The sequence below is a fragment of the Hyperoodon ampullatus genome, assembly GCF_949752795.1.
Source record: "Hyperoodon ampullatus genome assembly, chromosome: 19".
Lineage (NCBI taxonomy): Eukaryota > Metazoa > Chordata > Mammalia > Artiodactyla > Ziphiidae > Hyperoodon > Hyperoodon ampullatus.
The window spans coordinates 28,562,031-28,589,545 of NC_136932.1; the positions used below are offsets into that span (position 1 = coordinate 28,562,031).

Sequence of the window (27,515 nt, forward strand, 5' to 3'; positions counted from 1 at the left end):
GTTTTTCATAAAAATATCCCTTTAGTTCCAGGCTCTTAATTCTTTACCCATTTCCCCGGGTCTTTAGTGGGTACTTCCCATTCTGTGGTAGTTTCAGGAGGGGGAGTCCTAGAGGAATTTTTCTTTCACGTGGAGCAACATCCCCCCAAAATTGCCCCTATATTTAAATTTATTATCATAAAACATAACAACAGAGCTGTAGTCCACCTTCCTGGCACGGCGCTGCCTTGCAGTTTCGCCTTCCGTTGCTTCATGACTTTGTCATGGTGCAATGGCTCCAGGATGGCTTCCAACATCCAACAACTCACCGGAGACCATCAAGGAGTGGGGATATCAGTGTGTGGTGAGAAACATAGAAAAAGAGGGGACAGGTAAGCATGAGGAATAAAGAGACAAGAGAAGTGTTCTGTGGACTTTGGAGGACATCCAACCCAGCCCCATCCCACAGGGCCTGATGAGGACTGAAACTATCCCTGCTTTCCCTCCATCGCTCTCTAGCTAAATCCGTTATCCCCAAGGCCCTAGAGCTGCACTGTCAATTACAGTAGCCACTAGCCAAAGGCCTATTAGAATGTAAATTACTTAAAATTAAGGAAAATTAATTCTATTAAAAATTAAGTTAAAAAGCTAAAACTTCTCTTCCTCAGGGAACAGAATTTCCCTGACATCCAATTCTGTTCCCTGGCAGTCCAGTTGTTGGGACGTGGCGCTTTCACTGATGTGGCGGTGGTTCAATCCCTGGTCAGGGAATTCAGACCCCGCAAGCTTCATGGCTTGGCCAGAAAAAAAAAAAGAAATTCTCTTCCTCAGTGCCATGATCTTCTAAGTGCTCAGTAGCCACATGGAGCTAGTGGCTACCGCATTGGATGGCACAGATTTAGAACATTTCCATCATCATGAAAAATGCTATTGGAGAGCAGTGCTTTAGAGCTTAGAGCAATTTTCCTTTCCCTGTCACCCACCCCCAGCATCTTAAAGCTCCCCCAGAGCGCAGAGAACTTAGTTCTTTTTAGGGTGGCTCAGAAGCCACCCTCTGGGGAGGAGGTAAGATGTAGGGATGGGCACCCAATGCCTGATTTCCCCAGCCTGTGAGAAAGAGCCCAGGCTTCAGTTTTCCTCATCTGGTCCCTTGGGTCACGACCAGATGTATGCAAACTTGCCTCCCCCATTCTGGGCTGTGTTTGGGGCTCTTGATCTGATTTACATTTTAATGGGATCAATGTGGCTGCTCTGTTGAGAACAGTCAGCAGGGGGGGCAAAGGATGAAGCAAAGAGGAGGCCTTTGTAATAACTCAGATCTGAGGTAATGGTGGCTTGTACCAGGATGGTAGTGGTAGATGGGATAGGTCATCAGTTTCAGGATATATGTTGAAGGTAGAGCCAATAGGGTTTGGTATGGATTGGATATGGGATGAGAGAGAGGAGAGCTGAGAATGACTCCAAGGGATTTGGCCTGAGCCACAGGAAAGATCGAGTTGTCATTTATGACCTGAGGAAGACTGTGTGGGGAGTCGGTGGTGAGGGAATTAAGTTTTGGACATGTTAAGTTCGAGATGTCTATTGGACACCCAAATGGAGAGGTTAAGTAGGCAGGTGGATACAAGTGTGGAATTTAGGGGAATCAGTCCAGGTTGGAGGTATAAATGTAGGAGTTATTTGCATGCAGTTGGCCCTTCCAAAAGCCTGTCCTTGAGTGGGCTGGAAACACGGTCACTGATTATGCCAGGGAGATTGCTTTCTGGCAAAGCCTAATCCTTCCGCCTTCCCCTCTGTCCCCCAAGTAGAGCAGATGGGGCTCTCGATCTTTGCCCTGCTGACCCTTACTGTGTTCCTGCTGCTGCTGGCAGACAAAGTGCCTGAGACCTCCCTGTCTGTCCCCGTCATTATCAAATACCTCATGTTTACCATGGTCCTCGTCACCTTCTCAGTCATCCTTAACATCGTAGTCCTCAACCTGCACCATCGCTCACCCCACACCCACCAAATGCCCCTTTGGGTCCGTCAGGTAAGAAGATCTCCTCTCCAACCTGTGTTAACTCTCAATCCCAGTATTTGGCTTTTTGTCCAGGTATCGCTCCTCACTCCCACCAACTTTCAACCTTCCCTTTCACAGACCTGAGGGAGAACTACAACTCCTGGTAGAGTGTCAAAGTGCCAAGGTCTTTGGGTGTTGAAATGTTGCCCAATTAATTTTATCTTCCCATCATTAACATTGCATAGATCCCAGACTCTCTTCATCAATACTGCCCATCGTGGGTCCCAAGGAAGCATTCTCAGGGTTAGGTACTATCAGGGTGGAAGCCCTCAGAACTTTTCTTTCCAGTCAGGATGCCTCCTAACCCCCTTAAGGACTCTTGGGCTGTGTAGTTGCATTTCATCTGTGGGATGCATACACGCATGCGCAGGAATGGGCACGTGCCGTGGGGGTGGTTGGCGGCTTCCCTTCTGGTCTGAAAGCATAAGAGCCCCCTCCAACACGCCTCTTCTTCTACTCTGCAGATCTTTATCCACAAACTCCCTCCGTATCTGGGTCTGAAGAGACCCAAACCTGAGAGAGACCAGATACCGGAGCCACCTCCTATACCTCTCAGGGATTCTCCAGGAAGTGGCTGGGGTCGGGGAACAGATGAATATTTCATCCGCAAGCCACCACATGATTTTCTCTTCCCCAAACCCAACAGGTAGTATCTACTCCCCATGGCCCACGTAGAAGGGAGAGGGCGAACTACAGTTCCCAGAAGACTGTGCGGAGGCAGGCGTCCTAAGCTCTCAGAGGATGTCGTGGTTGAGCATCATGGGAGTTGTAGTACCCCTTCTGTTGCCCACTGTGCGGGGAGGTGGAAACTAAAGCGTAAGGGAATAGGAGGAATTGCGGAAGGCTAGAGAGGTCGCCGCTGTTGAAGAGAACCTGAAGGGCTCTCTCACGTTTGGAAACCTGGATGGGCGTTGGAGGAGGGAGTTGGGGCGGGGCCTAGAGCACCCACGCAGGCCGTCTTTGTGCCCCGGTCGTGGCCAAACAGACTCGCCTCTTCCACGTTCCAGCCTGAACTGTCTGCCCCGGACCTGCGGCCATTTATCGATGGTCCAAGCCGGGCTGTGTGCCTGCCTCCCGACCTACGGGAGGTCGTTTCTTCAATCAGCTACACCGCTCAACAGCTGCGGGAACAGGAGGACCACGAAGCTGTGACTCCAAAGAGGGTGGGCTAAGGCAAGGCCTGGGTGGCCTTGGCTCCACCGGCAAACTTAGGCTCCGCCCCCAGAACTCGATTTTTTTTTCTGATTGGAAGTTTGCCTCACTTGGTCCCGCCCCCTGGCTTCCCACTTGTTCTTTACTCACATCCGTCGCCCGCAGTTTCGCTCTCTGCTATTCTGCGGTCCCGCCCTTGTCTCAAAGCTGTGGTATTAGGACCTGGGTGCGGTACAGGGCCTTGAGGCCGCCTTCCCTGGTTGTCTGGAGCCCAGGAACAGTTTAATCTTCCTACCCCCAGTTGAAGGAGGACTGGCAGTTTGTGGCCATGGTGGTGGACCGCCTCTTCCTGTGGACCCTCGTCATCTTTCTGGACGCCACGTACCACTTGCCCCCTCCCGACCCCTTTCCTTGAGGACGAGAGGGCCGAGACCGAGGTCCTCGGCCACTTGAATTGAGAGTTTGATAGTACTCTCAAGTCCTATCCCTTTCTGCATCTTAACTCCTTCACTAGGAGTCCAATCCTCTCCTCGTTTCGTTTCTAGGGAGGAAGCCCAAGTGGGACTGGGCAGCTGGGGGCCTTGGGCCCACCTGACATGCACTATCCGCTTATTTACTCTTTGGCTTCTTGAAGAAGCCCCGTTGGATATTCACATCTAGGTTGGCAATGAATGGAACAAAGAACAAGAACTAGATTGTAAGCCTTCTGAGGGCAGGAACTATGGCTGTTCACTGTAATATCCCCAGCACCTAGCACAGATCCTAACCTATACAGCCGGTACCTCTGATTGAATGAATAGGGAAATTATTTTTTCTGTAAAGAAATACACTAAGTAATAGTGCTTATGTTGGCATGTTGGGACTAGTGGTCGTTTTTTCTTTGTTTTGACCTTTCTGTACTTTATTGTATTTTGTAATATGTATTATCTTTAGGATAAGAAAAGGTTCTTTCTAAAAGGATGCATTTGTAATGAGGATAAAAAAGCACACTGTAAAAACCTCAAGTTCCAGCTGTGATGCTCAAACTTTGGACAAGCTACTAAACTGCTCTGTGCCTCAGTTTCTCCATCTGTAAAATGAAGCGAATAATAGTATCTGCTGCCTAGTCTGAGGATCATATGAGAAGATGAGAACAAAAGCATTATACAGTATACATCAGAGGTTACAAACTGGTGTGTTTTGTGTGGCCCATGTTGTTGGCCAGCAGAGTTTAAAAGTTGAATTGGTTTGCTACTTTTAAAATGTGGCTATTTCACAGAGCAATTTGGATTTCTGGCTTCTCTTGAAACTTTTAAAGAACTGCAGGCTAGTTCTAAGAAGCCCAACAGGCTACGTAAGTGGTCCTAATGTCTTGAACAATGAAATGGAGGAAATCCTATATGCATGATCCAGTCACTATGAAGACTGTCTCTCATCTGTAGCAACCCTGCTTGCAAATCAAGTTAAGCAAGGCCCCATGGAGACAGAAGGACAGACTGAACTCTGGGGACTAGGCTCCATGTAGTGGGAGCCGAGGGCAGAGACGGCCACCTAAAGGACCAGCTGAGTGGATGAAAGATTGGACAACTCCGCATTGTGACTCCCTGCAATGGGCCTCATTATGACCATGCTCCCTCACCTGTTGGTGGGTGTCCCCAGGTCCTGGCATGAGTGCAGTGTGGGTCAGGGCCGGTGGGGTTGAGGGGGGTGGGGCGTCCCACGGCTCAGGCGGCCCTAGGACCCGCCCACCATGGAACACCAGCTCTGGTATGACAACCTGGGGTGCTGCCATCAATACCAAGAAAGTACCCAGAGTGCGGAGGACTTCCTAATCCTGTTGCTGGGCCTTGTCATTCTTGTCAGCTTTGGGATCAGCATGGCAACTATGGTCAGCGATGGTTGGGGATCACCAATAGGGGTTAAGATGGCTGAGGGTGGGAACCAGCTGCAGCCTGCACCTCCGTCTGCAGGAACGGTCTTGGCTGGGAGTGGTGGTGAGGGTAGAGAGCCTGGCCTTCATTTTCACCCACCCCACCTCACCCCACACCAGATATGGCATGGGCTCCAGAATGCCTTAGACAAGACCATGTATTGTATTATTCAGAAAAGTAACTATAGAAGACAGCTAGGGGGCACCCCGCCTCGCCAGTCCCAGGGCCCTAGAAACCCAGGCTCCCAGGTTCCCAACCCTGAAATCTTCTGACAGTTGCCCTGCCCTCACGGACTCTCGCCTCCCACAGATGAAATCTCACAGGCTTGTGAAAGTTCCTCCAAACATCCTCCAGCCAAAGCCCAAGACATCCACATCCACTGCACCCTGGACCCTGTGGAAGTGAGAATGGCCCGGCCCACTTGCTACTCCTCGTCCTCCTACCACCATCTCCGCAACCGTAGCCGCAGCTGCAGCCGCCACCCCTGAAGCCACCAGGGGAGGCCCAAGAATTTAGAAAATTCCCCTCCAGCTGCTCAGGCTTCCGTAGGCCGCATCGCCTCCACGGGATGTCACAGCTGCCTCCGATGCCCCCCTTTAACTGGGAGGACCCGGACTCCTACCTGGAGGAGGAGGACCAACTTTCCTTCCCACAACCCAAGTACCCGTGGGGGTGCTGGGGAGGGCTCTACCGGCAGATGGGTCTGCCCTCCAACGTGGGCCTCTGGGGTCGACAGGGTGGGATCCTGGCCATCCAGCCACCAGCCTGTCTCTACCTGTTGCCCGAGCTGCACCGCATGTCCAAGCGTGTGGAGGCCAAGTCTGAGCTAGGGCTGCAGTCCTTCGGGGCCCCTTGCTCGCCATCCCGCATCTGGGGCAATGTGGATGCTGACCAGTGGACCTCGTCTCCATCACTTACCCGACGGCTGCCCCCTAAGAGCTCATGGGTCCCTGGGGGACACAGAACTTACCCCTCAGGGGGCCATCTCCCGTATGACTCCTGGGATCAGCGGCGGCGTGGTCTGGAGGGCTCTGAGCCTCCATCAGCTCTGGTGCCTCAGGGCTACCGGCCCGAAGCATGGCAGCGCAACTCCCCACCGGCCCACGGACGGAGCCTCCACAGCTGTGCTCACAGCCAGCCCAACCACAGCCCGCACCACTCCACGGGACACTTGAACTACTCCCGGGATCCCCACGAGGTGCGGCGCTGGGCGGCCGAATGGGCAGAGATGCTGCCTGTGCGGCACCCTCTGGCCACCTCCGCCTCCCTCACGGTGCTGGCCGAGGCCTCTACCAGTGGGCCTCGGATCCCAGCTCAGCGCTGCTCCTCCACCCCTCCCAGACTCTGCCCGACGTCCAGGCTACTGAACGCCCTCCACCCACGCCCACCTTCATGCCACTCAGCCGGAACCCAGGGGGAAATGCCAACTACCAGGTGTATGACAGCCTGGAGTTGAAGCGGCAAGTGCAGGAAGCCAAGTGCGGGCCAACTCGCTGCTACCTTCCACCTCGGCCTCGAGGCCCTCTCTGCACGGAAGCCAGACTGGGAAAATGAACTGGCCAGCAGCTAATGGGGGCGGGTGGGGAGCGGCAGGGCATGGAGAGAGGAATAAAGAGCGCCATGGTCCAGAAAACATTGGCGGTCTGTGGCTTGGAAGCGCCACTCCTTCTGCCAGCTTGGGTCCCTGCCTTTGGCTTCCTGCAATAAGAAGCCAGTGTCCCCTCCTGGGCCTGAGGGTCCCGTTGGTTTAGTGGCCACAGTCCTGCCAGCAGGCCCCTCCTGGTCTGATACCATGCACTAAGTAGATCTGCAGCTGCAGTCTCCAAACCACTGGTCTCTTGGCACCTCCTCTGTGTCTCAGCTGTCCCTGTCCCCAAAGAGCCTCATACAAGAAGCTGCTTCCAAACTGGGAGGTTCCACATCTGGGCAGGTCCAGCTCCACAGCCAGTGAAGGGCATGAAGAAGGCTGAGGCTCTGGACTCCAGCCAGGCCTTCCGCAGGGCTCTGAGGCCAAGGTCTTTCTAGTCTCAGGAGGGGCCAAGAGATGGAACGTGACATTTGAACAAGTGAGTCAGTGGGCGGTGAGCGAATGTTTGACAGCTCGAGGGGAGGTGTGCCGGCCTCCGGGCCCTGTTTGGCTGTCCAGGCTCAGCTTACCTCACCCGGGGAACCATGGAATGCCACGCCTGGCCCTCCTTTTCATCCCCCTCCCTCACTGTGACGCCACCACCTGCCCCATTATGACCCAGTCTGTCTCCCAGTCTATATATATGGAGGCCAGCGGACTCAGGCAGTCCTGGGACCCCCGGCCATGGCTGAGCAAACCCATTACCTAGCCGAGGCGTGCTCTGGCACCACACCCAGGAAATGCCAAGACCTAGGAGACTCAATTCTTCTGATCCTGGTCAGCATCATCTTGCTCAATGTGTGGATGAACGTGGTGAATCTGGTGAGGGCAGGATCTGGGCAGTGTGGTTGGGGGAGTCCTGGGGTCTAGAAGGGGCTGAGATGGGATGGCTGCTGTAGTGTGGCCGAAAAAGGGTTGGATTTCAGGGCTCACCCTGATCCCAAACTCCATGCTCCCTTGCTTCCCTCAGCTCTGGATGCATCTGAAGAGATTCTTGCGGGCAGGTTTCAACCATATTTTCCCCAAAGGTAAGTGGGCGCCAGTGTGGGCTCAGGGGATGTGGGCCTGTCCCCTTTCTTCTATCCCTGCCTCGATTCTCAGCCCCTCAAGAACCCAGGCCCTGTCCCATCTCGCCTTTCCCTGCAGACAAGCAAGCCAGCTGTGTAGGCAGCCATCGCATGCGCTGCTCCGTGGATCCCAAGAAGCTGCGTTCAAGAGTTTCTCCCCGCTTCCGCCATCGCCCGAGCTTCCTGCACAGGCACCCAAACCACCTTGAATCCCGGATACCAGAAACAGATGATGAGACGGCTTCTAAGTGCTGCTGGACGCCGCCTCAGTGTGGACGGGCTCGGGCTTCCACGGAGGCTCCACGGGGACTGTGGAAGGAGGGGGTAGTGGGAGCTGGTGAGGCCCCTCCGTTCACAGCCTTAAAGTCCCAAGCCACCTTTAACTCCAGGTGAGAGACATCTTCCAAGCTCCGCAGGAGAAGCAAGGTGGACGTGGTTCCACTCTGCCTGCCCCAAGAGAGCAAGACTAAGACCCCAGACTATGACTCAGCCCAGGCCCCAGCCCGGGCCCAGACCTGCCCCCCAGTTCAGCTCCCTGCACATTCTCCTGCCAAGGCCCAGACCTTCTCCTACAAGCACCCCTCTGTGCACGCCCCACCTCAGGCCCAGACTTGCTCCACATTCCACCTCCCTGAGCACACTACCCCCCAGGCCCAGACCCCCTCACCAGCCCTCAACCCTGAGCACAGCCCTGCCCAGGTCCATGGCCCGGAGCATACCTCAGCCCATACCCCAGCCCAGGCCCAAGCCCAGGCCCCCTCACATGCCTCAGCCCAATTCCTGGGCCACACTTCTCTCTGCACCCTGACCCATGCTCATCTGACCTATACCCATGCCAACACTCTGGTCCCTCCCCCAACTTCTGCCCCTGCTACTACTCCTGCCCTAGCCCCTACACCAGCCCCTGTCCCGATCTCTGCCACAACCTCTGTCCCAGCACTGGTCATGGCCCTGACGACCACTCCAGTCCCTTCCACCACCCGTACCCCCATCCTAGATTCTATTCTCTCTACCTTGTCTACCTTCGACCAAGGCCTCTCCTCTGGCCATGTGGTCTACTATGCCCGCAGCATGAAGCAGAACTTATTCCATGTGTGTCCCCCTCAGAACTCTGGGTACTCCAGAAATGACTTGGGTACCCTCTCCAGGCCCCAAGAGGGGCATGGTCTGGTGAGCTCTGGTACAGCTGAGCAAACACTGAAGCAATGTAGTGGGGACAGTGCCAAGCCCTCCACAGGGTCCATACTGGGTTACGTGGAGTTGGGGAATATGGAATGGAAGATCCCAAATGATGCCAAAGACAAATTTGTACAGTCCAAGACCTTCGCTCACCGTAGCTCCCATCCTTGCCAGTCTGAGAAGAGAAACACGGATCCCCAGACTCCAGTCTACCCCAAATTCCAGGTGTACTCCAAGGATGCTGCACCTTCTCAACCTTGCTTCCGTTCTCCGACCAGTGCCCAGAGCTCACCATGCACCATGCCTCCACCATGCACTCTTTCTCTGCCTCTTGTTTTCCCAGATCCTTTGTCCTTCATCAACACAGCAACCACCAGAAGCCCTCCACCTTAATACAAACCCCCACCTTTCCCCCAACCTCCAAGTCTCCTCAGTCTGTCCTCTCTCCCCAGGGCCCCATCCCTCCCCAGTTATCCACCACTTCCCAAACCCCAAACCAGCCCCAACCCCCAGAACTTCATGAGAGTCTAGGTCTCAACCAATGCTCTGTCCTCCAAAGGACCCCAGGCCTTACCGGAGACACAGGCCTCCCCAAGAACCCAGGCCTTGCTCAAGATCCAGGCCTCCACGAACTTCGAGGCCTTACCGCAGACCCTTACCTCTGCAAGAATCCAAGCCTTTCCCAAGACTCTGACCTTCAGAAGAATCCAGTCATTACCCAAGATTCTTGGCCACAGAAGAGTCCATGCCATGCCCAAGACTCTGCAGTCAACAAGAGCTCAGTCCTTTGCCAGGAGTCTGATCTCCATAAGAGCCCAGGTCTTGTGCAAACCGCTCGCCTCCATAAGGGCTCAAGCCTTACCCGAGACTCCGGAGACTACAAGAATCCAGGCCTGACCCAAGATTCTGGAGTCTGCAGGAGCCAAGGCCTTACTCAAGATTCTGACCTCCATACGAATCCTGGACTTACCCAAGATGCTGGAATTTACAGGAGCTCAGAACATACCCATGACCCTAACTTCCACAAAGACTCAGGAATTAATCGAGATCCTGGCCCCCATAAGAGTCCAGCCCTTACTCAAGACTCTGGCTTATCCAAGAGACGAGGCCTCCATAACAACTCAGGCCTCCACAAGAACCCTCTAGGAACTGACTCTGTCCAAGTTTGGGGCCCACGTCAGACCCAAAATTCATTTATATCTGAGACAGTTCCTCGAAAGGAGGATGCAGGGCAGCACATACCATGGACTTCTGTCCCAGCCAGTCACAACTCCTGCTCTGCCAAGGCTCAGGGGCCCTACAATGACCTGCTAACCTCCTCGCAGCGAACAGGCAGCCAAGCCTGGGTGTACCACCCGATACCGTTCCCCCAGCCTGCCAGAACTATGGCCAGATGTCTACACCTCCCAAAACCAGCAGGCACCTGGCTAGGGCGTGTGGTCTTTGACGCCCGCCAGAGACAGCAGACAGGGACAAGTGCGAAGCTCTCTCTAGGGCGTGTGGTCTTTGATGCCCGCCAGAGACAGCAGACAGGGACAAGTGCGAAGCTCTCTCTAGGGCGTGTGGTCTTTGACGCCCGCCAGAGACAGCAGACAGGGACAAGTGCGAAGCTCTCTCTAGGGCATGTGGTCTTTGACGCCCGCCAGAGACAGCAGACAGGGACAAGTGTGAAGCTCTCTCTAGGGCGTTTGGTCTTTGACGCCCGCCAGAGACAGCAGACAGGGACAAGTGCGAAGCTCTGTCTCCCAGGCGCCTTCATAGGGCGACATCCAACTGCCGGAGTCCAGCTCCAGCGAGTCAAGGGATACCCGAGGGATAGATAGCGTCGGCGAAGGAAATAAATCTATTACACTTCTTAAAGTATCAGCATTGCATGTTTCTCTCTCTTCTTTATTGTTTACAATCACAGGTTTATATATTGTAGTTGATTACATTACCAGGTATGTGACCAAACAATCTTAGCACAATCAAACCTCAAAATGTTCTCTAAAGATTTTTTTTTTAAATATGCCCTAGTTTCTAGATGTCCTATTAAAATATTTCCCAAGTTCCCATTAATCACAGGTTATTTCTTAGTAACCAAGCCAAGCAGTTATATGATTATTTTAATTGTAAAAGTTGAAGCTACTTGTTCCTATTTCTCTTCTTGCATGGGCAACCTTTTACAATGGTTCCACGAAAATATTTACAATGTACCCTGCATGCCCTTTCTCGTTGTTTCCTTCAACTGAGACAGTGCTTTCTCCCTATCCTAGCAACTAATTCTGCTCTAGGCATTTGCTTTTCTATAATTAATCTTCCTTTATAATAGAACCATAAATTTCCTATGTCATCAGGAACTCCAGCCCATGGCCATAACTCCATACTAGAGGGTGATTTTCATAAAAATATCCCTTTAGTTCCAGGCTCTTAATTCTTTACCCATTTCCCCGGGTCTTTAGTGGGTACTTCCCATTCTGTGGTAGTTTCAGGAGGGGGAGTCCTAGAGGAATTTTTCTTTCACGTGGAGCAACATCCCCCCAAAATTGCCCCTATATTTAAATTTATTATCATAAAACATAACAACAGAGCTGTAGTCCACCTTCCTGGCACGGCGCTGCCTTGCAGTTTCGCCTTCCGTTGCTTCATGACTTTGTCATGGTGCAATGGCTCCAGGATGGCTTCCAACATCCAACAACTCACCGGAGACCATCAAGGAGTGGGGATATCAGTGTGTGGTGAGAAACATAGAAAAAGAGGGGACAGGTAAGCATGAGGAATAAAGAGACAAGAGAAGTGTTCTGTGGACTTTGGAGGACATCCAACCCAGCCCCATCCCACAGGGCCTGATGAGGACTGAAACTATCCCTGCTTTCCCTCCATCGCTCTCTAGCTAAATCCGTTATCCCCAAGGCCCTAGAGCTGCACTGTCAATTACAGTAGCCACTAGCCAAAGGCCTATTAGAATGTAAATTACTTAAAATTAAGGAAAATTAATTCTATTAAAAATTAAGTTAAAAAGCTAAAACTTCTCTTCCTCAGGGAACAGAATTTCCCTGACATCCAATTCTGTTCCCTGGCAGTCCAGTTGTTGGGACGTGGCGCTTTCACTGATGTGGCGGTGGTTCAATCCCTGGTCAGGGAATTCAGACCCCGCAAGCTTCATGGCTTGGCCAGAAAAAAAAAAAGAAATTCTCTTCCTCAGTGCCATGATCTTCTAAGTGCTCAGTAGCCACATGGAGCTAGTGGCTACCGCATTGGATGGCACAGATTTAGAACATTTCCATCATCATGAAAAATGCTATTGGAGAGCAGTGCTTTAGAGCTTAGAGCAATTTTCCTTTCCCTGTCACCCACCCCCAGCATCTTAAAGCTCCCCCAGAGCGCAGAGAACTTAGTTCTTTTTAGGGTGGCTCAGAAGCCACCCTCTGGGGAGGAGGTAAGATGTAGGGATGGGCACCCAATGCCTGACTTCCCCAGCCTGTGAGAAAGAGCCCAGGCTTCAGTTTTCCTCATCTGGTCTCTTGGGTCACGACCAGATGTATGCAAACTTGCCTCCCCCATTCTGGGCTGTGTTTGGGGCTCTTGATCTGATTTACATTTTAATGGGATCAATGTGGCTGCTCTGTTGAGAACAGTCAGCAGGGGGGGCAAAGGATGAAGCAAAGAGGAGGCCTTTGTAATAACTCAGATCTGAGGTAATGGTGGCTTGTACCAGGATGGTAGTGGTAGATGGGATAGGTCATCAGTTTCAGGATATATGTTGAAGGTAGAGCCAATAGGGTTTGGTATGGATTGGATATGGGATGAGAGAGAGGAGAGCTGAGAATGACTCCAAGGGATTTGGCCTGAGCCACAGGAAAGATCGAGTTGTCATTTATGACCTGAGGAAGACTGTGTGGGGAGTCGGTGGTGAGGGAATTAAGTTTTGGACATGTTAAGTTCGAGATGTCTATTGGACACCCAAATGGAGAGGTTAAGTAGGCAGGTGGATACAAGTGTGGAATTTAGGGGAATCAGTCCAGGTTGGAGGTATAAATGTAGGAGTTATTTGCATGCAGTTGGCCCTTCCAAAAGCCTGTCCTTGAGTGGGCTGGAAACACGGTCACTGATTATGCCAGGGAGATTGCTTTCTGGCAAAGCCTAATCCTTCCGCCTTCCCCTCTGTCCCCCAAGTAGAGCAGATGGGGCTCTCGATCTTTGCCCTGCTGACCCTTACTGTGTTCCTGCTGCTGCTGGCAGACAAAGTGCCTGAGACCTCCCTGTCTGTCCCCGTCATTATCAAATACCTCATGTTTACCATGGTCCTCGTCACCTTCTCAGTCATCCTTAACATCGTAGTCCTCAACCTGCACCATCGCTCACCCCACACCCACCAAATGCCCCTTTGGGTCCGTCAGGTAAGAAGATCTCCTCTCCAACCTGTGTTAACTCTCAATCCCAGTATTTGGCTTTTTGTCCAGGTATCGCTCCTCACTCCCACCAACTTTCAACCTTCCCTTTCACAGACCTGAGGGAGAACTACAACTCCTGGTAGAGTGTCAAAGTGCCAAGGTCTTTGGGTGTTGAAATGTTGCCCAATTAATTTTATCTTCCCATCATTAACATTGCGTAGATCCCAGACTCTCTTCATCAATACTGCCCATCGTGGGTCCCAAGGAAGCATTCTCAGGGTTAGGTACTATCAGGGTGGAAGCCCTCAGAACTTTTCTTTCCAGTCAGGATGCCTCCTAACCCCCTTAAGGACTCTTGGGCTGTGTAGTTGCATTTCATCTGTGGGATGCATACACGCATGCGCAGGAATGGGCACGTGCCGTGGGGGTGGTTGGCGGCTTCCCTTCTGGTCTGAAAGCATAAGAGCCCCCTCCAACACGCCTCTTCTTCTACTCTGCAGATCTTTATCCACAAACTCCCTCCGTATCTGGGTCTGAAGAGACCCAAACCTGAGAGAGACCAGATACCGGAGCCACCTCCTATACCTCTCAGGGATTCTCCAGGAAGTGGCTGGGGTCGGGGAACAGATGAATATTTCATCCGCAAGCCACCACATGATTTTCTCTTCCCCAAACCCAACAGGTAGTATCTACTCCCCATGGCCCACGTAGAAGGGAGAGGGCGAACTACAGTTCCCAGAAGACTGTGCGGAGGCAGGCGTCCTAAGCTCTCAGAGGATGTCGTGGTTGAGCATCATGGGAGTTGTAGTACCCCTTCTGTTGCCCACTGTGCGGGGAGGTGGAAACTAAAGCGTAAGGGAATAGGAGGAATTGCGGAAGGCTAGAGAGGTCGCCGCTGTTGAAGAGAACCTGAAGGGCTCTCTCACGTTTGGAAACCTGGATGGGCGTTGGAGGAGGGAGTTGGGGCGGGGCCTAGAGCACCCACGCAGGCCGTCTTTGTGCCCCGGTCGTGGCCAAACAGACTCGCCTCTTCCACGTTCCAGCCTGAACTGTCTGCCCCGGACCTGCGGCCATTTATCGATGGTCCAAGCCGGGCTGTGTGCCTGCCTCCCGACCTACGGGAGGTCGTTTCTTCAATCAGCTACACCGCTCAACAGCTGCGGGAACAGGAGGACCACGAAGCTGTGACTCCAAAGAGGGTGGGCTAAGGCAAGGCCTGGGTGGCCTTGGCTCCACCGGCAAACTTAGGCTCCGCCCCCAGAACTCGATTTTTTTTTCTGATTGGAAGTTTGCCTCACTTGGTCCCGCCCCCTGGCTTCCCACTTGTTCTTTACTCACATCCGTCGCCCGCAGTTTCGCTCTCTGCTATTCTGCGGTCCCGCCCTTGTCTCAAAGCTGTGGTATTAGGACCTGGGTGCGGTACAGGGCCTTGAGGCCGCCTTCCCTGGTTGTCTGGAGCCCAGGAACAGTTTAATCTTCCTACCCCCAGTTGAAGGAGGACTGGCAGTTTGTGGCCATGGTGGTGGACCGCCTCTTCCTGTGGACCCTCGTCATCTTTCTGGACGCCACGTACCACTTGCCCCCTCCCGACCCCTTTCCTTGAGGACGAGAGGGCCGAGACCGAGGTCCTCGGCCACTTGAATTGAGAGTTTGATAGTACTCTCAAGTCCTATCCCTTTCTGCATCTTAACTCCTTCACTAGGAGTCCAATCCTCTCCTCGTTTCGTTTCTAGGGAGGAAGCCCAAGTGGGACTGGGCAGCTGGGGGCCTTGGGCCCACCTGACATGCACTATCCGCTTATTTACTCTTTGGCTTCTTGAAGAAGCCCCGTTGGATATTCACATCTAGGTTGGCAATGAATGGAACAAAGAACAAGAACTAGATTGTAAGCCTTCTGAGGGCAGGAACTATGGCTGTTCACTGTAATATCCCCAGCACCTAGCACAGATCCTAACCTATACAGCCGGTACCTCTGATTGAATGAATAGGGAAATTATTTTTTCTGTAAAGAAATACACTAAGTAATAGTGCTTATGTTGGCATGTTGGGACTAGTGGTCGTTTTTTCTTTGTTTTGACCTTTCTGTACTTTATTGTATTTTGTAATATGTATTATCTTTAGGATAAGAAAAGTTTCTTTCTAAAAGGATGCATTTGTAATGAGGATAAAAAAGCACACTGTAAAAACCTCAAGTTCCAGCTGTGATGCTCAAACTTTGGACAAGCTACTAAACTGCTCTGTGCCTCAGTTTCTCCATCTGTAAAATGAAGCGAATAATAGTATCTGCTGCCTAGTCTGAGGATCATATGAGAAGATGAGAACAAAAGCATTATACAGTATACATCAGAGGTTACAAACTGGTGTGTTTTGTGTGGCCCATGTTGTTGGCCAGCAGAGTTTAAAAGTTGAATTGGTTTGCTACTTTTAAAATGTGGCTATTTCACAGAGCAATTTGGATTTCTGGCTTCTCTTGAAACTTTTAAAGAACTGCAGGCTAGTTCTAAGAAGCCCAACAGGCTACGTAAGTGGTCCTAATGTCTTGAACAATGAAATGGAGGAAATCCTATATGCATGATCCAGTCACTATGAAGACTGTCTCTCATCTGTAGCAACCCTGCTTGCAAATCAAGTTAAGCAAGGCCCCATGGAGACAGAAGGACAGACTGAACTCTGGGGACTAGGCTCCATGTAGTGGGAGCCGAGGGCAGAGACGGCCACCTAAAGGACCAGCTGAGTGGATGAAAGATTGGACAACTCCGCATTGTGACTCCCTGCAATGGGCCTCATTATGACCATGCTCCCTCACCTGTTGGTGGGTGTCCCCAGGTCCTGGCATGAGTGCAGTGTGGGTCAGGGCCGGTGGGGTTGAGGGGGGTGGGGCGTCCCACGGCTCAGGCGGCCCTAGGACCCGCCCACCATGGAACACCAGCTCTGGTATGACAACCTGGGGTGCTGCCATCAATACCAAGAATGTACCCAGAGTGCGGAGGACTTCCTAATCCTGTTGCTGGGCCTTGTCATTCTTGTCAGCTTTGGGATCAGCATGGCAACTATGGTCAGCGATGGTTGGGGATCACCAATAGGGGTTAAGATGGCTGAGGGTGGGAACCAGCTGCAGCCTGCACCTCCGTCTGCAGGAACGGTCTTGGCTGGGAGTGGTGGTGAGGGTAGAGAGCCTGGCCTTCATTTTCACCCACCCCACCTCACCCCACACCAGATATGGCATGGGCTCCAGAATGCCTTAGACAAGACCATGTATTGTATTATTCAGAAAAGTAACTATAGAAGACAGCTAGGGGGCACCCCGCCTCGCCAGTCCCAGGGCCCTAGAAACCCAGGCTCCCAGGTTCCCAACCCTGAAATCTTCTGACAGTTGCCCTGCCCTCACGGACTCTCGCCTCCCACAGATGAAATCTCACAGGCTTGTGAAAGTTCCTCCAAACATCCTCCAGCCAAAGCCCAAGACATCCACATCCACTGCACCCTGGACCCTGTGGAAGTGAGAATGGCCCGGCCCACTTGCTACTCCTCGTCCTCCTACCACCATCTCCGCAACCGTAGCCGCAGCTGCAGCCGCCACCCCTGAAGCCACCAGGGGAGGCCCAAGAATTTAGAAAATTCCCCTCCAGCTGCTCAGGCTTCCGTAGGCCGCATCACCTCCACGGGATGTCACAGCTGCCTCCGATGCCCCCCTTTAACTGGGAGGACCCGGACTCCTACCTGGAGGAGGAGGACCAACTTTCCTTCCCACAACCCAAGTACCCGTGGGGGTGCTGGGGAGGGCTCTACCGGCAGATGGGTCTGCCCTCCAACGTGCGCCTCTGGGGTCGACAGGGTGGGATCCTGGCCATCCAGCCACCAGCCTGTCTCTACCTGTCGCCCGAGCTGCACCGCATGTCCAAGCGTGTGGAGGCCAAGTCTGAGCTAGGGCTGCAGTCCTTCGGGGCCCCTTGCTCGCCATCCCGCATCTGGGGCAATGTGGATGCTGACCAGTGGACCTCGTCTCCATCACTTACCCGACGGCTGCCCCCTAAGAGCTCGTGGGTCCCTGGGGTCACAGAACTTACCCCTCAGGGGGCCATCTCCCGTATGACTCCTGGGATCAGCGGCGGCGTGGTCTGGAGGGTTCTGAGCCTCCATCAGCTCTGGTGCCTCAGAGCTACAGGCCCGAAGCATGGCAGCGCAACTCCCCACCGGCCCACGGACGGAGCCTCCACAGCTGTGCTCACAGCCAGCCCAACCACAGCCCGCACCACTCCACGGGACACTTGAACTACTCCCGGGATCCCCACGAGGTGCGGCGCTGGGCGGCCGAATGGGCAGAGATGCTGCCTGTGCGGCACCCTCTGGCCGCCTCCGCCTCCCTCACGGTGCTGGCCGAGGCCTCTACCAGTGGGCCTCGGATCCCAGCTCAGCGCTGCTCCTCCACCCCTCCCAGACTCTGCCCGACGTCCAGGCTACCGAACGCCCTCCACCCACGCCCACCTTCATGCCACTCAGCCGGAACCCAGGGGGAAATGCCAACTACCAGGTGTATGACAGCCTGGAGTTGAAGCGGCAAGTGCAGGAAGCCAAGCGCGGGCCAACTCGCTGCTACCTTCCACCTCGGCCTCGAGGCCCTCTCTGCACGGAAGCCAGACTGGGAAAATGAACTGGCCAGCAGCTAATGGGGGCGGGTGGGGAGCGGCAGGGCATGGAGAGAGGAATAAAGAGTGCCATGGTCCAGAAAACATTGGCGGTCTGTGGCTTGGAAGCGCCACTCCTTCTGCCAGCTTGAGTCCCTGCCTTTGGCTTCCTGCAATAAGAAGCCAGTGTCCCCTTCTGGGCCTGAGAGTCCCGTTGGTTTAGTGGCCACAGTCCTGCCAGCAGGCCCCTCCTGGTCTGATACCATGCACTAAGTAGATCTGCAGCTGCAGTCTCCAAACCACTGGTCTCTTGGCACCTCCTCTGTGTCTCAGCTGTCCCTGTCCCCAAAGAGCCTCATACAAGAAGCTGCTTCCAAACTGGGAGGTTCCACATCTGGGCAGGTCCAGCTCCACAGCCAGTGAAGGGCATGAAGAAGGCTGAGGCTCTGGACTCCAGCCAGGCCTTCCGCAGGGCTCTGAGGCCAAGGTCTTTCTAGTCTCAGGAGGGGCCAAGAGATGGAACGTGACATTTGAACAAGTGAGTCAGTGGGCGGTGAGCGAATGTTTGACAGCTCGAGGGGAGGTGTGCCAGCCTCCGGGCCCTGTTTGGCTGTCCAGGCTCAGCTTACCTCACCCGGGGAACCATGGAATGCCACGCCTGGCCCTCCTTTTCATCCCCCTCCCTCACTGTGACGCCACCACCTGCCCCATTATGACCCAGTCTGTCTCCCAGTCTATATATATGGAGGCCAGCGGACTCAGGCAGTCCTGGGACCCCCGGCCATGGCTGAGCAAACCCATTACCTAGCCGAGGCGTGCTCTGGCACCACACCCAGGAAATGCCAAGACCTAGGAGACTCAATTCTTCTGATCCTGGTCAGCATCATCTTGCTCAATGTGTGGATGAACGTGGTGAATCTGGTGAGGGCAGGATCTGGGCAGTGTGGTTGGGGGAGTCCTGGGGTCTAGAAGGGGCTGAGATGGGATGGCTGCTGTAGTGTGGCCGAACAAGGGTTGGATTTCAGGGCTCACCCTGATCCCAAACTCCACGCTCCCTTGCTTCCCTCAGCTCTGGATGCATCTGAAGAGATTCTTGCGGGCAGGTTTCAACCATATTTTCCCCAAAGGTAAGTGGGCGCCAGTGTGGGCTCAGGGGATGTGGGCCTGTCCCCTTTCTTCTATCCCTGCCTTGATTCTCAGCCCCTCAAGAACCCAGGCCCTGTCCCATCTCGCCTTTCCCTGCAGACAAGCAAGCCAGCTGTGTAGGCAGTCATCGCATGCGCTGCTCCGTGGATCCCAAGAAGCTGCGTTCAAGAGTTTCTCCCCGCTTCCGCCATCGCCCGAGCTTCCTGCACAGGCACCCAAACCACCTTGAATCCCGGATACCAGAAACAGGTGATGAGACGGCTTCTAAGTGCTGCTGGACGCCGCCTCAGTGTGGACGGGCTCGGGCTTCCACGGAGGCTCCACGGGGACTGTGGAAGGAGGGGGTAGTGGGAGCTGGTGAGGCCCCTCCGTTCACAGCCTTAAAGTCCCAAGCCACCTTTAACTCCAGGTGAGAGACATCTTCTAAGCTCCGCAGGAGAAGCAAGGTGGACGTGGTTCCACTCTGCCTGCCCCAAGAGAGCAAGACTAAGACCCCAGACTATGACTCAGCCCAGGCCCCAGCCCGGGCCCAGACCTGCCCCCCAGTTCAGCTCCCTGCACATTCTCCTGCCAAGGCCCAGACCTTCTCCTACAAGCACCCCTCTGTGCACGCCCCACCTCAGGCCCAGACTTGCTCCACATTCCACCTCCCTGAGCACACTACCCCCCAGGCCCAGACCCCCTCACCAGCCCTCAACCCTGAGCACAGCCCTGCCCAGGTCCATGGCCCGGAGCATACCTCAGCCCATACCCCAGCCCAGGCCCAAGCCCAGGCCCCCTCACATGCCTCAGCCCAATTCCTGGGCCACACTTCTCTCTGCACCCTGACCCATGCTCATCTGACCTATACCCATGCCAACACTCTGGTCCCTCCCCCAACTTCTGCCCCTGCTACTACTCCTGCCCTAGCCCCTACACCAGCCCCTGTCCCGATCTCTGCCACAACCTCTGTCCCAGCACTGGTCATGGCCCTGACGACCACTCCAGTCCCTTCCACCACCCGTACCCCCATCCTAGATTCTATTCTCTCTACCTTGTCTACCTTCGACTAAGGCCTCTCCTCTGGCCATGTGGTCTACTATGCCCGCAGCATGAAGCAGAACTTATTCCGTGTGTGTCCCCCTCAGAACTCTGGGTACTCCAGAAATGACTTGGGTACCCTCTCCAGGCCCCAAGAGGGGCATGGTCTGGTGAGCTCTGGTACAGCTGAGCAAACACTGAAGCAATGTAGTGGGGACAGTGCCAAGCCCTCCACAGGGTCCATACTGGGTTACGTGGAGTTGGGGAATATGGAATGGAAGATCCCAAATGATGCCAAAGACAAATTTGTACAGTCCAAGACCTTCGCTCACCGTAGCTCCCATCCTTGCCAGTCTGAGAAGAGAAACACGGATCCCCAGACTCCAGTCTACCCCAAATTCCAGGTGTACTCCAAGGATGCTGCACCTTCTCAACCTTGCTTCCGTTCTCCGACCAGTGCCCAGAGCTCACCATGCACCATGCCTCCACCATGCACTCTTTCTCTGCCTCTTGTTTTCCCAGATCCTTTGTCCTTCATCAACACAGCAACCACCAGAAGCCCTCCACCTTAATACAAACCCTCACCTTTCCCCCAACCTCCAAGTCTCCTCAGTCTGTCCTCTCTCCCCAGGGCCCCATCCCTCCCCAGTTATCCACCACTTCCCAAACCCCAAACCAGCCCCAACCCCCAGAACTTCATGAGAGTCTAGGTCTCAACCAATGCTCTGTCCTCCAAAGGACCCCAGGCCTTACCGGAGACACAGGCCTCCCCAAGAACCCAGGCCTTGCTCAAGATCCAGGCCTCCACGAACTTCGAGGCCTTACCGCAGACCCTTACCTCTGCAAGAATCCAAGCCTTTCCCAAGACTCTGACCTTCAGAAGAATCCAGTCATTACCCAAGATTCTTGGCCACAGAAGAGTCCATGCCATGCCCAAGACTCTGCAGTCAACAAGAGCTCAGTCCTTTGCCAGGAGTCTGATCTCCATAAGAGCCCAGGTCTTGTGCAAACCGCTCGCCTCCATAAGGGCTCAAGCCTTACCCGAGACTCCGGAGACTACAAGAATCCAGGCCTGACCCAAGATTCTGGAGTCTGCAGGAGCCAAGGCCTTACTCAAGATTCTGACCTCCATACGAATCCTGGACTTACCCAAGATGCTGGAATTTACAGGAGCTCAGAACATACCCATGACCCTAACTTCCACAAAGACTCAGGAATTAATCGAGATCCTGGCCCCCATAAGAGTCCAGCCCTTACTCAAGACTCTGGCTTATCCAAGAGACGAGGCCTCCATAACAACTCAGGCCTCCACAAGAACCCTCTAGGAACTGACTCTGTCCAAGTTTGGGGCCCACGTCAGACCCAAAATTCATTTATATCTGAGACAGTTCCTCGAAAGGAGGATGCAGGGCAGCACATACCATGGACTTCTGTCCCAGCCAGTCACAACTCCTGCTCTGCCAAGGCTCAGGGGCCCTACAATGACCTGCTAACCTCCTCGCAGCGAACAGGCAGCCAAGCCTGGGTGTACCACCCGATACCGTTCCCCCAGCCTGCCAGAACTATGGCCAGATGTCTACACCTCCCAAAACCAGCAGGCACCTGGCTAGGGCGTGTGGTCTTTGACGCCCGCCAGAGACAGCAGACAGGGACAAGTGCGAAGCTCTCTCTAGGGCGTGTGGTCTTTGATGCCCGCCAGAGACAGCAGACAGGGACAAGTGCGAAGCTCTCTCTAGGGCGTGTGGTCTTTGACGCCCGCCAGAGACAGCAGACAGGGACAAGTGCGAAGCTCTCTCTAGGGCATGTGGTCTTTGACGCCCGCCAGAGACAGCAGACAGGGACAAGTGTGAAGCTCTCTCTAGGGCGTTTGGTCTTTGACGCCCGCCAGAGACAGCAGACAGGGACAAGTGCGAAGCTCTGTCTCCCAGGCGCCTTCATAGGGCGACATCCAACTGCCGGAGTCCAGCTCCAGCGAGTCAAGGGATACCCGAGGGATAGATAGCGTCGGCGAAGGAAATAAATCTATTACACTTCTTAAAGTATCAGCATTGCATGTTTCTCTCTCTTCTTTATTGTTTACAATCACAGGTTTATATATTGTAGTTGATTACATTACCAGGTATGTGACCAAACAATCTTAGCACAATCAAACCTCAAAATGTTCTCTAAAGATTTTTTTTTTAAATATGCCCTAGTTTCTAGATGTCCTATTAAAATATTTCCCAAGTTCCCATTAATCACAGGTTATTTCTTAGTAACCAAGCCAAGCAGTTATATGATTATTTTAATTGTAAAAGTTGAAGCTACTTGTTCCTATTTCTCTTCTTGCATGGGCAACCTTTTACAATGGTTCCACGAAAATATTTACAATGTACCCTGCATGCCCTTTCTCGTTGTTTCCTTCAACTGAGACAGTGCTTTCTCCCTATCCTAGCAACTAATTCTGCTCTAGGCATTTGCTTTTCTATAATTAATCTTCCTTTATAATAGAACCATAAATTTCCTATGTCATCAGGAACTCCAGCCCATGGCCATAACTCCATACTAGAGGGTGATTTTCATAAAAATATCCCTTTAGTTCCAGGCTCTTAATTCTTTACCCATTTCCCCGGGTCTTTAGTGGGTACTTCCCATTCTGTGGTAGTTTCAGGAGGGGGAGTCCTAGAGGAATTTTTCTTTCACGTGGAGCAACATCCCCCCAAAATTGCCCCTATATTTAAATTTATTATCATAAAACATAACAACAGAGCTGTAGTCCACCTTCCTGGCACGGCGCTGCCTTGCAGTTTCGCCTTCCGTTGCTTCATGACTTTGTCATGGTGCAATGGCTCCAGGATGGCTTCCAACATCCAACAACTCACCGGAGACCATCAAGGAGTGGGGATATCAGTGTGTGGTGAGAAACATAGAAAAAGAGGGGACAGGTAAGCATGAGGAATAAAGAGACAAGAGAAGTGTTCTGTGGACTTTGGAGGACATCCAACCCAGCCCCATCCCACAGGGCCTGATGAGGACTGAAACTATCCCTGCTTTCCCTCCATCGCTCTCTAGCTAAATCCGTTATCCCCAAGGCCCTAGAGCTGCACTGTCAATTACAGTAGCCACTAGCCAAAGGCCTATTAGAATGTAAATTACTTAAAATTAAGGAAAATTAATTCTATTAAAAATTAAGTTAAAAAGCTAAAACTTCTCTTCCTCAGGGAACAGAATTTCCCTGACATCCAATTCTGTTCCCTGGCAGTCCAGTTGTTGGGACGTGGCGCTTTCACTGATGTGGCGGTGGTTCAATCCCTGGTCAGGGAATTCAGACCCCGCAAGCTTCATGGCTTGGCCAGAAAAAAAAAAAGAAATTCTCTTCCTCAGTGCCATGATCTTCTAAGTGCTCAGTAGCCACATGGAGCTAGTGGCTACCGCATTGGATGGCACAGATTTAGAACATTTCCATCATCATGAAAAATGCTATTGGAGAGCAGTGCTTTAGAGCTTAGAGCAATTTTCCTTTCCCTGTCACCCACCCCCAGCATCTTAAAGCTCCCCCAGAGCGCAGAGAACTTAGTTCTTTTTAGGGTGGCTCAGAAGCCACCCTCTGGGGAGGAGGTAAGATGTAGGGATGGGCACCCAATGCCTGACTTCCCCAGCCTGTGAGAAAGAGCCCAGGCTTCAGTTTTCCTCATCTGGTCTCTTGGGTCACGACCAGATGTATGCAAACTTGCCTCCCCCATTCTGGGCTGTGTTTGGGGCTCTTGATCTGATTTACATTTTAATGGGATCAATGTGGCTGCTCTGTTGAGAACAGTCAGCAGGGGGGGCAAAGGATGAAGCAAAGAGGAGGCCTTTGTAATAACTCAGATCTGAGGTAATGGTGGCTTGTACCAGGATGGTAGTGGTAGATGGGATAGGTCATCAGTTTCAGGATATATGTTGAAGGTAGAGCCAATAGGGTTTGGTATGGATTGGATATGGGATGAGAGAGAGGAGAGCTGAGAATGACTCCAAGGGATTTGGCCTGAGCCACAGGAAAGATCGAGTTGTCATTTATGACCTGAGGAAGACTGTGTGGGGAGTCGGTGGTGAGGGAATTAAGTTTTGGACATGTTAAGTTCGAGATGTCTATTGGACACCCAAATGGAGAGGTTAAGTAGGCAGGTGGATACAAGTGTGGAATTTAGGGGAATCAGTCCAGGTTGGAGGTATAAATGTAGGAGTTATTTGCATGCAGTTGGCCCTTCCAAAAGCCTGTCCTTGAGTGGGCTGGAAACACGGTCACTGATTATGCCAGGGAGATTGCTTTCTGGCAAAGCCTAATCCTTCCGCCTTCCCCTCTGTCCCCCAAGTAGAGCAGATGGGGCTCTCGATCTTTGCCCTGCTGACCCTTACTGTGTTCCTGCTGCTGCTGGCAGACAAAGTGCCTGAGACCTCCCTGTCTGTCCCCGTCATTATCAAATACCTCATGTTTACCATGGTCCTCGTCACCTTCTCAGTCATCCTTAACATCGTAGTCCTCAACCTGCACCATCGCTCACCCCACACCCACCAAATGCCCCTTTGGGTCCGTCAGGTAAGAAGATCTCCTCTCCAACCTGTGTTAACTCTCAATCCCAGTATTTGGCTTTTTGTCCAGGTATCGCTCCTCACTCCCACCAACTTTCAACCTTCCCTTTCACAGACCTGAGGGAGAACTACAACTCCTGGTAGAGTGTCAAAGTGCCAAGGTCTTTGGGTGTTGAAATGTTGCCCAATTAATTTTATCTTCCCATCATTAACATTGCGTAGATCCCAGACTCTCTTCATCAATACTGCCCATCGTGGGTCCCAAGGAAGCATTCTCAGGGTTAGGTACTATCAGGGTGGAAGCCCTCAGAACTTTTCTTTCCAGTCAGGATGCCTCCTAACCCCCTTAAGGACACTTGGGCTGTGTAGTTGCATTTCATCTGTGGGATGCATACACGCATGCGCAGGAATGGGCACGTGCCGTGGGGGTGGTTGGCGGCTTCCCTTCTGGTCTGAAAGCATAAGAGCCCCCTCCAACACGCCTCTTCTTCTACTCTGCAGATCTTTATCCACAAACTCCCTCCGTATCTGGGTCTGAAGAGACCCAAACCTGAGAGAGACCAGATACCGGAGCCACCTCCTATACCTCTCAGGGATTCTCCAGGAAGTGGCTGGGGTCGGGGAACAGATGAATATTTCATCCGCAAGCCACCACATGATTTTCTCTTCCCCAAACCCAACAGGTAGTATCTACTCCCCATGGCCCACGTAGAAGGGAGAGGGCGAACTACAGTTCCCAGAAGACTGTGCGGAGGCAGGCGTCCTAAGCTCTCAGAGGATGTCGTGGTTGAGCATCATGGGAGTTGTAGTACCCCTTCTGTTGCCCACTGTGCGGGGAGGTGGAAACTAAAGCGTAAGGGAATAGGAGGAATTGCGGAAGGCTAGAGAGGTCGCCGCTGTTGAAGAGAACCTGAAGGGCTCTCTCACGTTTGGAAACCTGGATGGGCGTTGGAGGAGGGAGTTGGGGCGGGGCCTAGAGCACCCACGCAGGCCGTCTTTGTGCCCCGGTCGTGGCCAAACAGACTCGCCTCTTCCACGTTCCAGCCTGAACTGTCTGCCCCGGACCTGCGGCCATTTATCGATGGTCCAAGCCGGGCTGTGTGCCTGCCTCCCGACCTACGGGAGGTCGTTTCTTCAATCAGCTACACCGCTCAACAGCTGCGGGAACAGGAGGACCACGAAGCTGTGACTCCAAAGAGGGTGGGCTAAGGCAAGGCCTGGGTGGCCTTGGCTCCACCGGCAAACTTAGGCTCCGCCCCCAGAACTCGATTTTTTTTTCTGATTGGAAGTTTGCCTCACTTGGTCCCGCCCCCTGGCTTCCCACTTGTTCTTTACTCACATCCGTCGCCCGCAGTTTCGCTCTCTGCTATTCTGCGGTCCCGCCCTTGTCTCAAAGCTGTGGTATTAGGACCTGGGTGCGGTACAGGGCCTTGAGGCCGCCTTCCCTGGTTGTCTGGAGCCCAGGAACAGTTTAATCTTCCTACCCCCAGTTGAAGGAGGACTGGCAGTTTGTGGCCATGGTGGTGGACCGCCTCTTCCTGTGGACCCTCGTCATCTTTCTGGACGTCACGTACCACTTGCCCCCTCCCGACCCCTTTCCTTGAGGACGAGAGGGCCGAGACCGAGGTCCTCGGCCACTTGAATTGAGAGTTTGATAGTACTCTCAAGTCCTATCCCTTTCTGCATCTTAACTCCTTCACTAGGAGTCCAATCCTCTCCTCGTTTCGTTTCTAGGGAGGAAGCCCAAGTGGGACTGGGCAGCAGGGGGCCTTGGGCCCACCTGACATGCACTATCCGCTTATTTACTCTTTGGCTTCTTGAAGAAGCCCCGTTGGATATTCACATCTAGGTTGGCAATGAATGGAACAAAGAACAAGAACTAGATTGTAAGCCTTCTGAGGGCAGGAACTATGGCTGTTCACTGTAATATCCCCAGCACCTAGCACAGATCCTAACCTATACAGCCGGTACCTCTGATTGAATGAATAGGGAAATTATTTTTTCTGTAAAGAAATACACTAAGTAATAGTGCTTATGTTGGCATGTTGGGACTAGTGGTCGTTTTTTCTTTGTTTTGACCTTTCTGTACTTTATTGTATTTTGTAATATGTATTATCTTTAGGATAAGAAAAGGTTCTTTCTAAAAGGATGCATTTGTAATGAGGATAAAAAAGCACACTGTAAAAACCTCAAGTTCCAGCTGTGATGCTCAAACTTTGGACAAGCTACTAAACTGCTCTGTGCCTCAGTTTCTCCATCTGTAAAATGAAGCGAATAATAGTATCTGCTGCCTAGTCTGAGGATCATATGAGAAGATGAGAACAAAAGCATTATACAGTATACATCAGAGGTTACAAACTGGTGTGTTTTGTGTGGCCCATGTTGTTGGCCAGCAGAGTTTAAAAGTTGAATTGGTTTGCTACTTTTAAAATGTGGCTATTTCACAGAGCAATTTGGATTTCTGGCTTCTCTTGAAACTTTTAAAGAACTGCAGGCTAGTTCTAAGAAGCCCAACAGGCTACGTAAGTGGTCCTAATGTCTTGAACAATGAAATGGAGGAAATCCTATATGCATGATCCAGTCACTATGAAGACTGTCTCTCATCTGTAGCAACCCTGCTTGCAAATCAAGTTAAGCAAGGCCCCATGGAGACAGAAGGACAGACTGAACTCTGGGGACTAGGCTCCATGTAGTGGGAGCCGAGGGCAGAGACGGCCACCTAAAGGACCAGCTGAGTGGATGAAAGATTGGACAACTCCGCATTGTGACTCCCTGCAATGGGCCTCATTATGACCATGCTCCCTCACCTGTTGGTGGGTGTCCCCAGGTC

At 52.8% G+C, this 27,515-nt stretch overlaps 3 protein-coding genes and 1 pseudogene across 4 annotated transcripts in view; all 4 read left to right on the forward strand.

Annotated features, from left to right (window-relative positions):
- The window catches only part of LOC307067909 (RAD52 motif-containing protein 1-like), a gene marked incomplete at both ends in the record, with an annotated part of 267,353 nt that overhangs the window by 72,818 nt on the left and 167,020 nt on the right, over positions 1 to 27,515 (forward strand). The gene's annotated exons all lie outside the window — the stretch shown is intronic.
- Positions 1,790 to 3,602, forward strand: LOC307068473 (acetylcholine receptor subunit beta-like; the record flags this gene model as incomplete). Its single annotated transcript, XM_079726348.1, has 4 exons — positions 1,790 to 2,005; positions 2,500 to 2,681; positions 3,021 to 3,183; positions 3,489 to 3,602. The coding sequence occupies 4 exons, from the start codon at positions 1,790 to 1,792 to the stop codon at positions 3,600 to 3,602; spliced, it is 675 nt and encodes a 224-aa protein (XP_079582474.1).
- Positions 4,914 to 19,234, forward strand: LOC307067413 (annotated as a pseudogene). Its single transcript has 13 exons — positions 4,914 to 5,054; positions 5,217 to 5,274; positions 5,407 to 6,655; positions 7,462 to 7,571; positions 7,871 to 8,180; positions 14,365 to 14,542; positions 14,833 to 14,912; positions 16,170 to 16,188; positions 16,249 to 16,398; positions 16,561 to 16,618; positions 16,751 to 18,019; positions 18,805 to 18,889; positions 19,214 to 19,234. The product of its transcript is annotated as an uncharacterized misc_RNA (transcript).
- On the forward strand, positions 19,246 to 26,289 carry LOC307067414 (uncharacterized protein; the record flags this gene model as incomplete). Its single annotated transcript, XM_079724880.1, is given in 6 exon segments — positions 19,246 to 19,523; positions 19,953 to 20,163; positions 20,167 to 20,647; positions 20,650 to 21,224; positions 25,730 to 25,885; positions 26,176 to 26,289. Coding segments are annotated over 6 exon segments (1,815 nt in total).